This window comes from Triturus cristatus, chromosome 8 (assembly GCF_964204655.1).
Source record: "Triturus cristatus chromosome 8, aTriCri1.1, whole genome shotgun sequence".
In the NCBI taxonomy this organism is placed as follows: domain Eukaryota; kingdom Metazoa; phylum Chordata; class Amphibia; order Caudata; family Salamandridae; genus Triturus; species Triturus cristatus.
In genome coordinates, this window is record NC_140591.1 from 257197523 (window position 1) to 257212106 (window position 14584).

Sequence of the window (14584 nt, forward strand, 5' to 3'; positions counted from 1 at the left end):
TGGGAGCTATACACATGAAACATTGCTAAATTCAGATTTTTGTTTATTTTTCAGAAATATATAGCTTTTCAGGATCATACATGGCTTTCACTCCTGTTTTAACTACAAACTGGAAGTAGGTTAAAAGCATAAAAATGAGGAAAAAATGGGCAACCTCTTAGAATAATGTCAAAACTATGATCTAAAATAAGTTCTGTTTTGATACAGGTCTGTGTGCTTCTAGAAGATGGGTGTTTTAGCACAGCAAACCATTCAATGGTGCCTTTTTTGTGAAAAAAAGCACATACTTTTTTGCAGAGCACCTTTTTCCCATTTTCTCCCCATAAAACAAAATCTAGCTATATTTTGCCTAATTTCTCGGTCCTCTCATGGGGAATTCACAAACCCTGTGTACCTTTAGAATCACCAGGGTGTTGCAAAAAAATGATGCTAGATTGGCATGGATACTTTTTGGGAAAAAAAAGTTATGAAGCCCTAACCCGCATATTACCCCAAATAGCCCAAAAAAGAGCTCAGCACTGGGGTGAAAAAGCCTCAGCAGTTAAGAGGTTAAAATGTAATGATTTAATTTATTTCATATATTATATTACTCCGTTCCACGAATTCTCAGGTTAATCAAAATATTAAGTAACATGATATCCATGAAATATTTTAGAAGCTGACTTACCACAAGAGAGTAATAAATCTTGAATCCAGGTTTAGCCACAAAATAGTCATCAGACTTAAATGTCACTTTTATATGATTAGTTTTAGATGTTAATCTTGGAGGAACTTCCTTGTGGCCACACCATCGTCCTCGGATCACAGTACTGGTCTCTGATACATCCTCCACTTCAACAAAGTCATACCTGGAGAAACAGATATTTTATTTATTAATTTGCAAATCATATACTTTGAGGACTAAGGTTAGAAAAAGTGCATTTAGGTTAGTATAAGTGCACTTAGAATCAGGCTGGAGAACAGCATATGTTTAAGAAGTGCGTCCTTCACCCTTAAAAAACACAAACATCTATCTTTTAAATTGAAGGTCCACACAGGAAGGGGTTTATTTATGGTCGAATCTAGTGTCAGGTAAAAGCAAATAATTTGTATTGTTACTTAAGTACTAGAATGATCTTATTGTGGAAAGACAATGTATTGTACATTATTCCACTACTATCTACTGAATAGTGAATCATGTGTTGTAAAACTGATTTGAATTTAAACATTCACATTCACATTCACTCTAACTCCCAAAATTTAATTTGGGATTCAACTTTTCATAAGATTTTGTTAACAAACCTTCAAACATGATAACCAAGCCATCCATGCCAGGTGAGTATATTTCTATCATTAACTATTCCTTTGTAAATCACTGAGCAGTAGGTAGAAATTCAGATATTTAGCAGATTTTAATAGGTGAGCATCAGGGACTCTATATCTAGAACCTCGTCTCTAGCACAAAATTATGTGCTACATTTCTGTACTGATTCCAAGGTAGTCCATCCAACAGTGTAGTCAAATGCCATGTAATGCAATATCATATCATACATACATTGTGTTACAGTACACATTGCTATTTTATAAATGGCAAGTGTCCTGATGAAATAATTAAGCTATAATTTCCAATTTAGTAGGTGCTTCCATGAAGACATTGAATGAAGACATTGTCAATTGACTTCATGGCAGGGCCATGCATGGGTGCTGCTTTTTCCCTTGTCATCAATTACTTGAAAGTGCCATATATCTCTGGACATCAAAAAACAAAGTGATGGATGGATTGATTGAACTAATCTTAGCCACTGGCGGCAGCTCGACCCGCATCCCAATCCACTGTTTTTTTGCCTGCCATGCTACTCAGTTTGGAGCCAACCACATGCAAATCAGCCTTGACCCTGCTCCAATTTGAGCAGTCCAGCCCGAACTGCCTTGATAGGTCCTTCCTGAACCAGAACACAAGCAACCCAGGGCCAGTTTTACCCCTCTTATGGGCTCATCAGCCAGATATACCTTGCTTCCAGTGGCACAGTGAGCAAGGAAGTTATGTCTGGGTATACTCGTCACAATGATTGTATTAAAAAACAAAGTGATGGATAGAGTGCTTGAATTAATCTTAGCCACTGGCGATCGCTCCAGCCGTAGCCCAATCCATACGTTTTCACCCATAGTTTGGACTCAGCTGTATGCAAATCAACTGTGACCATGCTCCAATGGGAACATTCCAGCCCAAACTGCTAGGCCAGTACCTCCCTGAACTGGAATACAAGCAGTCCAGGACTTATTTCACCATTCTTGTCGGCTCATCGGCCAGGTATAGCTTAATTCTATCCCTGGACGTAGCTACGTGAGCTGCGTAATGCAGTAGGGAAAATGCTGTTCGCACTGATTGCACAGTGCCAGATGCTTGTCCACACTGTGCAGTCATTGCAAACGGCATCTTGCACAGTGCAAGCGGTCGTTCTCTGCCGCTCGAGTAGATTTGTACTCGAGCAGCAGTTTTCTCAACGCGGACAGGTAGTTTCTCATCGCGAGCGGTCGCGAGCATACGCAACCACTGGCAATGAGAAACCTGACCTCCCCGCGTTGAGAATCTCGCAGGGAAGTTTATTTTCCACGCTTGCGATCGGCAACTTGATGTTGCTGATCGCGAACGAGGAAAAAGTCATTTTGCTCGCTCGCCAACTTGATGTAGAGGACCGCGACCATGCAAAAAATGCCCGCTACGCGTTTTTGCACTGTGCGACGTTCAATCCGTGTAGCACGTAGTTGCACAAACTACGCGAGCGTAGCGTAGTCCTTCGCCCAGGGTTACTTAATTCCAGTGGCACAGACATTACAAGTGACTGAGATCAATTTAAGCATTCCAACCTTCACTGTTTTGTATAATTTAGAGTGTTGCTCTAAGGAGGACGAGTATTCCCAGAAGTGGGTATTGTGCACACTGTGTCATTGGAACCAAGCTTTACCTTGCTGGTGAGAACTAACTAGGGCAAAACTGGTCATAGGCTGCTTGTGGTCTGGTTCAGGGAGGACCTGACTTGACAGTTTGGACTGGACTGTTCTCAGTAGAGTACGGTCAAAACTGATTTGCATATAGCTGAGGTCAAACTGAGGAGGCATGGTGTGCAAAATAACAATGGACTAGGATGTGGCCCGAGTAATTTCCAATGGATGAGATTGATTCCATCCTTCACTTTTTTGTATACTTTAGTGTGTCACCCTATTGACGGGTACACAGGGAAATGGGTCCCGTGCACACTGGGTCACTGGAACCAAGTTTTACCTGGCTGATGAGCCGTAACCAGTTTGAAAGACGTACTAGTTTGCTTGTTTTCTGGTTCAGAGAGGACCTGGCATGCAAGTTCAGGCTGGACTGTTTCCATTGGAGCAAGATCAAGACTGATTTGCATTTCGCGGGGTCCAAACTGAGGTGGCATGGGGTGTAAAATAACGATGGACTGGAATGCGTCCCAAGTAATTACCAGTGGCTGAGATTAATTCAGGCAGTCCACCTTTAATGTTTTTGTGTACTTTAATCATTCTCTGCACAACATTGCTGGTGTATTCTTTCATATCTGCCCGCTTATTTCTTGAACCTTTTATTGAACCTATCTGAAATGGACATTTCTTTTTTGATTCAGTATACCACATGCAATATATGCATACATTGGATATAATCAATACAATAACACAAAATGCAGGTATGTAAAACATTTTAAAAAACTTTTGAAAGAATTGCAAGGGATACATACCCTGCTAAGGACATTTTGTGATTTCATTGATGAGTTACCAATACCATTACCTTCAAAAATCTAAGAAAATATCAAGGCAGGTTGTCGTAATCAAAATTCAATAATGTCACTGGTTGCACAAGGATCTGAAAAGATCAAGGTGAACCCTCACAACAGAAATATAAGGCTATTAGTCAAAGCCTTACAGATACACAATGGTACAATTTAAAAAATACAAATGAAGAGCAACATTTGGGACTTCACAAGAGAAACAGGCTAGGAGGATTGTGAGGTACTTATACATTCTTTTACAATATCACTAACAACGTTTATCACATGATAACAACGTTTGGTGGCGTGTTACTAAACAAAGCTGTCATAGCGCCTCAGCTGAAAGTACTTCACACTCCTTAAAATGCCAAGCAAGAATTTACCTCTTAGTATCTTAACAGAAGGTGTAAGTCAAAATGCATGACATATCCTCCAAATCCAACTGACAGCCAATACTTCCAATCTGTGAAATTCATGATTTTTCAATTATTGATAACTCCTAACAGTTCAAGTTGTATATAGAGTAATTGTGTGAATACAGTGGGAAGTAAACTAAAAATCAAGATCAGACTGTGGGTCAAGAGAGGGGAAGTAAATCAACAATCTTTGCCCTATTCTTAATCTGTTCAGCTTCTCTACACCTACTTGCAAGCTTGCAGCCCTAAGACTCTTATATATAATTGCTATAAATAACTTTTATAGACAATGTTTTACTGTTTTATTGATCGCAGATACAATTTTTGTTCATAATTTAGCCAAAGACCAAAGTACTGCCCACAATCCAAATTTCCTCCCAGATCACATCTAGCAGATAATGATCTCCCATTCTAATCCAATGGAAATAGGAGATCAAAGACAGTTCAGCTAACTGGTATATTAATTGCTCAAACTCCAAGTGGAATGAAAACAGAGGGTTAGAGAACATCAAATTCATTAGATTATTTAATGCTACAGCTAACAAATGAACACTTTTATATAAGAACACTGGGGCACAATATTATTATGAGGTTGCAACCTTTCTGAAAATGCATTGTGTACAGGCCTGCATTCACTACCACCAGACAAATGATCTAAGTCACTCAGTCCTGCACCAGAGCATATGTTTTTGGTTTCTAACTTTAATATGAGAGTATGCTAGGATAAGGTTGAGGTGAATGTAATGCCAGCATAGGTTTTTTTCTTTTACCTGTTCAACAATAATACCCACAGCTTATCAGTAGTAATTTATCCTACAACAGCCAAATCTCAGAATCTTAGGACCTGATTTGCAAATGTAACTTACACTTTTAAGTAATTGACAATTTTGAATAAGTTTACTACTTCTGCTTATTCACAAATTCTGAGTGTAAGTTCTTACATGGACAACCACTGGTGCTACAACATCCTCCCTTAAAAAATAATGGAGGTAGTAAATTAAAATAAAATCTCGTAAGAAATAATTGTTAAATTCATTTTTTTTAAATAACTATTTAAATCAATGTAATTTAATGTTAAAAAACTAAAATGTCTACAATTACTCAACTATACAATCTTTATTACCCCATTTCCAATTAAAAATAATGAAACAATGATGTGTATTAAACTAGAAAAAAATTAATTTTAATTAATTCTGTACATTGCTTTTAATAGTTATTATTTCTCATTAATGCATACTAAAAATACTCTTTTTTCTTTAAGTCTGAATTTATTTATAACTTTAACTTCAGGAAATTCATTTTAATTAAATGTAATGTATTTGCATTGATAAGGTTTTATTTCAAACTTAAATTATTACTGCCATAGCATATTTTATTGTTTCCTACATTTAAAATAAATGTATAAAAGGGATTTACGTTAATATTTAATATAACAAATATATGTTTAATATATTTCTGAGTTAAATAAAAAAACATATTTCTACTACAGTTTAGCATGCAGAGATCTGTGCTCAAATTATAGTAAAAGAAAATATGTAGAATTCATCTAAATAAAAAGAAAAAGTATATATTTTCATAATAAGATTAAAGGTAAATGACTTATATATATTTATTTTAAATATAGAACAACAAAATGCTACAGAAATATCAACCTGATTTTTAAATAAAACTTTAATCAATTGAATAATTTTTCTAATTTTTGAATTTGAAAATAAATTCCCACCTAAAGGAAATATAATAATATGCATTAATATTTATTCAATGTGATGTACAGAATTATTATAAATTAATTTAGATATATTCTAAGAAAATATTATGTTACGTTTTTAAATTCAGTGTAGGATATTAGATTATTTTATAATTCAATAATACATTTGAACTATTTTTATGTATTTGCAACATCAAATTATATTTGAATATATTTCTAACTATTTTAAGTAATTTAAGTTAATTTAACAATATTTCTTATGAAGTATTATTGTGATTCCCAACCTCTAATATTTTCTATGGGAGCATGGTGCATTACCAGTGGTTGGTCATGTGTGGTACTGCACTTACTACTATTTTTTTTAATAGTAACTTACACTCGTATTTTATGAGTAAGCAAAAAGTAGTGAACTTACTCACAGTGAAGGTATACAAAAGTGTAAGTTAACTTTGTGAATCAGGATTTTATTTGTTATATATTATGTTCACCTTCAGATAGATCATATCAATAACTACATTAATGAAACAATCAGCCTTCTGCAATTTATTCTGAGTTAAAACAAAGACAATACAATCATCCACATGAGAGGAATAGGGTACTGGGACCATGATCTGTTTTAAATTCAAATATTTTTATTGAAATGTTACAGACAAAGGCACAGTAAGACATACAAAAATATATTCCAAATAATATGTGCTGAAGCCTAGAGCTAGTTAATATAAAAATGAAATTAAAAGACATGTGAGCCAAGGAAATTATTGGCAGACAACTATGGAAGAATTAAAATGTGTCGACTAGGAACAAATAACGTGTATTTGTAAAGCGCATGTTCATCCAGGGGTATCTTGACGCTGAATAACAGATGTTTATTGTTACCCAACTCAATGGTACTCATTTTATTTTCCTCAGAAGGAGAAAAGGCTGAGTGAACCTGCCAGGATTTGAATCTGTGACCATGAGGATGAACACAGGCCCCTACAGGGGACTGCATTAGTCTACTAAACCACCAGACCTGGCATATGTGAAAAAGAAGAACTAGAATTAGAATAATCTTAAAAAATATCATTAATTAATATTTGAAATATAATCATCTAACTTTTTTAGAACAATACATAAGAACTAGGAGGTTGAACGAGATGATATGGAACCCAATCTCAGAAGCGACTGCCAACAAAAATAGGGTGCCTGAAACTACAGACATAACAATAAAATCTTCTTTCCTTCTTTCTTATATAATTAAGAGTCATTGCTATTAGAATTAATTATGCTAACCATGTTCATAATCCACTATAATTTTTTGAATTCTGTAAAATTATGTCTGATGTGTTATGAATGTTCCTGCTTCAGTAGCTTTAGAGGAAGAGTGTGCAACATAGTATCATTTGAAGGTGGCCGTATTGTTGCATCAGTTTTAGTCACCTTCCAAATTGCAATATAGGTCTAAGGGGTCCATTACGATGCCACCGCAACGGCAGACGGGACCGCCACGGTGGCGGTGGCAGCCCGCATATATTGCATTGCGATGGGCGGTGCTGTAAGCAGCACCCGCCACAATGCAATATATGCATGTTGTGCAATGGCATGCACATTGTGACAGGCACCGAGCGGTGCCTGCCAGCTTGTCCATGCCAATGTTGGAGGGTACCATAGGTACCCCCAAGTGCAAACCCTCACCCCCATCCCCCTGGGGGCCCGCAACGGGCCCCCGAAGTGAAAACTGCATGCCTTTACATGGCGGAGTCTCCACCATGGAAAGGCATTGAAAATGCCACACGCTAATATGGATTTCAGTGCCTGCAAGGCACCGCCACCCTATTATGGGCCTTTTTCCGCCCGGTAGGCAATCGAGAAGACAGCCTACTGGTAGAAAAGCCATGCTAATGTGGCAGGGGTAAAAGGCCATCCGTTAGGGTGTGTTGGCGGGCGGATCGCCACTGCTGGTCGGGCGGTAGCGATCCACCCGCCATGCTACTGGGCCCCTAAATTCCTAAACATATCTAGACTTGCATCTTTGAAGATAGCATTTAATTGATTAACAAAACGTTCATCTTTACTCCTTTCCTTAGTAGAGATACTAGAGAAGTGACACAAACAATTAAATATGACAACAATGTTGATTAAATCACTGTATACATAATCTCACAAGCTTGACAGGTTTTAATGCATTTGTATTACTCATTATACAGATGATACCTTGTGAGATGCAAGATGGTGCACATTTAATGTCCCCCACCTAAAGAGAGCTTTGAGATGGACTACAGAATTTGCTGGTGTAACTTCAGGCATCATCTTCCGGATAGTAGAAACCCCCACTTCCAAGTGCAGACTAGGTGAACATGGTTAGACAATGACAGAGTGCCTATTGCTGCTCTGTCATTATCTGCAAATCCTGCATCACAAATATTGTTAGGACCTTTTAGTACTCCCAGGCAGGGGGAGACTACCTGCATACATACATGGAGCATTGGTATCCGTGCCTTTTAGTAATTGTTTGCTGCTAATCTCCTATTTATGACTAAGGGACTGATTATGATCCTGACAGGACTACAGCCATCCGGCAGCGGCGGAAGTTCCAAGTACTCCATTAAGCTGATGGCGATCCAACCCCTGTATTTAGATGTTGCTTCAATAGACAGTTTACCGCAGCAACGGTGAGCTTCTCTGCTGGCTAGCAGTACTCAATCGATGTCTTGCCAGTGAGTTTTTGCTGAGCCTATTTTGATGTTCCTGTAGTGCTGCCGGTGTCTTAGTGGTAGAGTCCTGACGAAGTGAGGCAATGGGGGCGTGGGACAGGTAAGTACTACTCAGCATTATCTTCCTACACATATGTGTTGGGAATGTGTATGTAGGTAATGTGTAATGGCCTTTTTTTAAAACACATTATTGCACACCAACAACATACACACACTATTGAATGTACACCTACATGCACCACAAGCACAACGCCCACAAGCACCACAACAACAATATATTTTTTAAGTGTCAATACCGGTGTGTTTATTTTACCTTGATAAGTTTTTTCATTAACATTACTGCATTGTGCATAAGAAAAAAATGCATATAAGACTAATGCAAAAATACACAAGGCCGCAGCAATTGTCAACACACGATTTATAGTAATACATTGGTAAAAGTGGCGTACATTAGATTCCAGTGACAACTGAGTCATTTGGCATTGTGGTGCAGTCGAAGCAGCAAAGGGCAAACCTGTACGATGGGGTTCAAGACGGAAACAGAAGTAGGAAATCGTAAAAAAGGTAAGTTCATGCCGCTTTTCCTGCAATTCCACCAACTCAAAGTAAGAGATATTCCCACCACAGCTGATTCGACGGAAAGGCACACCATAATCGGGACGGCGAGAACCTTGGCTGGACTCCCTTTGACAGCCGCATCTGCCTCTGGAGCCCCCATACGGGATCAAGATTTTGGTGGAGGTGGCGCGATTCCGACAGTCTTTCCTCCAGAGACCTGCCAACATCTAAATATAGCGGGTGGACCGCCAAGTCCGCAGGCGGTAAAATCATCGAAACAGCAATGGTGGGTCCAGGTCTGCCAAAAACTAAATTAGGCCCTTAGTCTGCACATTATAGAAGCTTTGTGTGCAAATGTATCCAAATCTGAGTACTGAACTACATTTGCAAGTATACACCATCAAATATGGTACCAAACTTTTCCATGCTGGCAAACAGCATTGCGTACTCACAAGAGCTGACAAATACTTAGGGCCTGAGTTACAGTACGATGCTTTAGCATCTGCTTGTCGGGGTGGCAGAGGGAATTACATTCTCCCTCCTGATGGACAGAAGACTGCCACACCTAGAGACCATGTTGATCTCTTATCTTTCACAGGAGCCACCGCAATGATGGTCCTGTGAAGGCTCAGAAAGTTTGGTGCATGGAAAACTTCTTTTAGGCGGCCTTGCAGCAAACATTTTTGTTTTTCACAAAGCAGAAGTCTGTTTCTGAAAAAGATTGTCCCCATACCCTTGGAGTTTGTCCCTTACTCTGTATAGCTGTGAGAGTAACTTTTCTGACAGCAGAGTCAGCAGGTGCACTTCTGTCAGAAAACTGACAGTCAACTAGACTCATACTTGAGTGAGCAGGCCGAGGGTTTGGTAAACAGGGAAATCCATCACGTTTTTTAGTTGTGCACCAGTAGGAATCTCCATCCGCTTTGGCAAAAATGGGAAAATGTACACATTTTACTAACCTGATTTTGTGAGGATTTTTTGTTCAAAGTCCAGCTATGTCTCGGTTGGTCCTCCTTTTGACTGAAATGCTGCAATGTTGATCACAATTTTTTTCCCGTTATTTTATTCTTGTGATCATACATGGATAGATTATTTACTAACATCTAGGCATGTCTTTTATGGTTTGAACAATCATCAAGGTTTTTTTTCACAAAACTGGGTGAAAGATGGTTTTAAATGACACCACCCCCGTAAAACACTAGCTATGCTCATACAAGGCAGGGGTTAGAGAGCCTTTTGTGTGTCAACATAGACTGCAGTCTTAAGCCACTGAAATGACAAAACCAATGTTATTTCAAATATGCAGGAAAGACAGATCAAGTTTAAGTATATTGCAGTATCAGTTCCTCTGAAATATTCAAAGAATAACACTGGGCAAAGCTCAATCTTTTCTGAAACCACACATGTATTGGTATTTAATTTCAGCAAGAATGCTTATGCGTCGTGTTTGCAAGCTGTTCATTTCTGACACAAGTGCATACAAAAACAGCCCTAACAAATAACAGCATTGAATCTGTTGACATGTCATTATGAACATCTTCAAGGCAATGCTTTATAATAAGTTGTTTACTTATTAGGCAATCATATGTTAAGCAAGAGTGAAATGCGCCAATCACTCCTCGCTCCTCACAGAGTATAGCATGGATGCCAAGGGCCCAGGTGCAAGAATGGAAAATGGCTCCTTTGCTTGCTGTTGGGTAGTAAAATGCAACTATTATCAGCGTTCACTGGGCACCTAAGGGCTCTGGACCCCGGTGCCAATGCACCTGCTGTACCAAAGGCAGCAAGGCCCCGGTTCCTCACTGACATACCTTATAGCAGTTTTTTTTTTTAAATGACTATGCAAAGGGCCAGTCACAAATGAATGACGTTTTCAAAAACCCCATCTTCTTTTTTTTTTTTTATTTCAACAAATTTTATTACACATTTTTTATACAGAAGATACAGGAACACATTAGTTGAACTCTAAACAGGGCTTACAACGTCACATCAAATTACTAGTGTCATACCATTCTGTGTGTACCCTTCTTATGTTAGTGTTCCCGAGTGAAAAGAGAAGAAGAAAGAAGAAAGAGAGGAAGAAGAGAGTTATGAGGCGAATGAAGAGATAGAGGACAGGTACGCGAGAGTTTTAGTACACATACATTTTGTCTGACAATTGTATCTAAACATTAGATCCCGGGTACATTCCTGTTTGGGTATTACTACTTTCGAGGAGCCATGATGTGTGCACACATCAGAGACCCCATCTTCATGCAAGATACAAGTCTGACAACTCTGTGTGGTGAATCCGGAGTGAACTATCATTAGGTCATTGGCTTCGGGCTCAAGGTATAGGGGATCACTGCACCTAAATTATGTCTTATGTTTTACTGTCCAACCGAGAGGCAGGGGGGCCACTTTTCTTGCTTGCTCACAATGCTTTGTGCTTATGGAGATGGAAAGATTTTCATTGACATTAATATACATAGAATGAGGACATGTTGTGATGGGTGAAAGCTAATACTCTTTCTTTACATTTCTTTAAACGTTTCTTTTCATTCAATTCCGTGCATGTGCCATTCCATTTTGCAATAACTACTTTACAAGCAACCAATTCCAGGAAAAATCTATTAAACGGTGGAAGCTGCCTGCATGATAATCGTGGGGGGAAAGCAGCGATAGTAAAGTAGAGCAGCAAGCGTGTAGTCAGAGCAAGAAAATACTGGTATAAGCTAGAAGAAGGTCTTCAGTCCATAAAACTGGCTCATTATGGCTCTTTTGACAGCCACCACTTCCATAGTCCTCTTTTGTTCATTTTTTGAAATCTTTGTTTTATGAAGTGCTGATTTTTCACCTTTAAGTAACTGCAGAATATTAGAAATGCATTTGGTGTGGGACAGCTCTTTAGCTCTGTATCATAGATTGTGCAATGTGCAAGGCAATAACTGGAACTTACTTAACACAGGGAGAGCTAGAGAAGACCAACCTAGTTACATTCTCCCAGATTCATATCTGCACACATAAAGGAAACTAGGTTTTTAACAAAAAAGAAGAACAAGGAAACCACTCAGAAACCTTACTGGAGATTTCACAGATTTTGGAGTAGATGACTCACCGACTACATAGGGGCATGCTTCATCATCGGCACCTATCCACACCCTGCTAGGGTAATACAACTAGGGCAGACTCGACCAACAATGGAAGTTCTTATATACATTATCTATTTGGATAACGCGGGATCCAGTTTGAATAACGAAAATGAGTTTAAAACAGCCTTGTGGTATACCCTGTCAGAAATACTATTTGTCGGAAATGGCCCTATTTGCAGGGTTATCCCCAAACGTTTTGCTTCTGCTTCCTTTGTTTTTCCTGACCTGTGGTTGTTGGCTATAGGACTATTGGGATTTTATCACTGCTGATCAGTGCCAAAGTACATATGTCTCTGTGTAAATTGTTATTGTGATTGGGTATCCATGATTGGCATATTTGTTTTACCAGTAGGTCCCTAGTAAAGTTCACTAAGTGTGCCAGGGCAGCTAATTCCAATGCTACTAGTGGGCTTGTAGCACTGATTGTGCCTGTGCTCAGTTTGTTAAGTGCCATGTTGACCTGGCCAGTGTACCCACTTGCCAGGCCTTACCCTTCCCTCTTCTTACACATTGGACACCCCTATGGTAGGCCCAAGCTACCCCCCTGGGCAGGGTGCAGTGAATGTGAAAGGTAGCACATGTACTAGTGTGGGTAACATGTCCTGAAAGTGAAATACTGTCAATTTCGTTTTTCACTATTCAAAGGCTATCTTGACCTTAGGACAGAAGGGGGAATGCTGTGTAACATGTTTATCTTTCCATAGGAGCAAGATAGAAAATTGGAGTCTGGTATCCCTGAACTCAGAATTTAATAACACATCTTTTAGTAAAGATGTTTTTTTAATACTGTGTTTGAAAATAGCCCTTGTAGGAAGTGGCTATTTTCTTGTTCAACCTTTCTGTGTGCCTCTACCTGTTTGTGGATTGACTGTCTGGTTTGAGAGTGATAGGGACTGGGGTGGCTTCAGGAGTCCGGGTGAGTCAGCACTAGACTGAATAGACCTATCTGCATTTGGAGTGGTGGGAGGAGTAGCACCTGGGCCTGAATAGGGCTGTGCCTGCCTTCCACAATGCTGGCTCCACCCCCTGTGGTGTGTCTGATGGCCCTGGCCCACACTCACAAAGGACGAAGATGTGCACTGGCAGAGTGCCCCAGAACTGGTTTGTACTGGGTCCAGGACCCCTCACACATAGAGAACCAAGACTATTGGGGTATAAATATGAGAGCCGAAACTCCTGAAAGTTGGACTACTTCGTGACCAAGAGGAATCCCTGCCAAAGAAGATCAGCTGAAGAGACGGAGAAGAAGTACTGCCCTTGTTATGTGTCTGGGGTTGGCCTGCAGTTTGCTGTTTCTACTGAGGAGAGGACCGAGGGAATTTGCTGTGTATTTTAAGTCCCACTTACTCGATAAAGAAGTCCGTGTAACGTGCCAAGTAAAAGGTCCAGTCCTTATGGGCGGTAACAAATGGCGACAAGGTGGTAACAAGGAGGAACTAACAAGACTCATAATGAATTGGAAGCCAGCATTTACCAAGGACAATGACACCAGCCAATGAAAAACATGGGAGGAGAGTGGGTGAGGCTTCCACAGCATACTCTACTAAAGCATGCCTTGCAGACTGAGCAGTGCATGTGTGCTGCCGCTAGGCTCGACCTAAAAATGTGTGTCTGGGTCCTTTGTTGGAGACCTCATCAGTTGGTGTAGCATGTGATCAAATGGCCGTATTTGGCTTTGGTCCAAAAGAAGAGCACAGTATGAGGAGGGATGCCAGATTTTTTTAAGATGGTCATAGGGAATATCTATGGCCTGAATACATTTGTGAAGTGGTACAGAGTACACATGCTTCTAGGATGTCATGGGGTGTGGATAGCATTTCTCCAGGAAATCCATTTACTTGAGTTGGAGAGACAAAGTTGCCAAAAAAAATGAAGAGAACTTTCTTAAATCCTGTGCAGGGGGTGGTTTGCTCCAGATATCCCTTTGCAGATTAAATATTTTAAGGCAAATATTGAGGGGAAATAATTGGTTTTGATATATGGGGGGCTGAATGGGTTTGGATTATGCCTGTTGAATATGTATGCCCTTAATACTGATGATAAGGATTTCTATGAAACACTCAGGGAGGAGAATCTTCCATAAGTAGGTGTCCTAGTAGTAGGGGCGGGGATTTCAACTGCAGGCTTGGGGATCAGCTGGACAGGAATCCATTCAAAATGGCGATGAAGCCCACCATGGCTGTTGCCTTAAAAGAAGTGACAGAAAGCTTCCACTGTATAGATTTGTGGAGGGCATTGCGCCTAGACAGTAGGGAATAGTTGTGCTACACACCAGTGCATAATGTATACAGCTGATTTGATTGTATCTTAGTCAAAA

General features: G+C 39.5%; 1 protein-coding gene across 1 annotated transcript in view; it reads right to left on the minus strand.

Moving 5' to 3' along the window:
• Positions 1–14584, minus strand: part of PDGFD (platelet derived growth factor D) — a 1003134-nt gene that overhangs the window by 421681 nt on the left and 566869 nt on the right. Inside the window, exon 3 of the mRNA XM_085621462.1 lies at positions 668–848. Within this exon, the coding sequence (XP_085477588.1) occupies positions 668–848 (181 nt within the window). The remainder of the gene's footprint in view (positions 1–667; positions 849–14584) is intronic.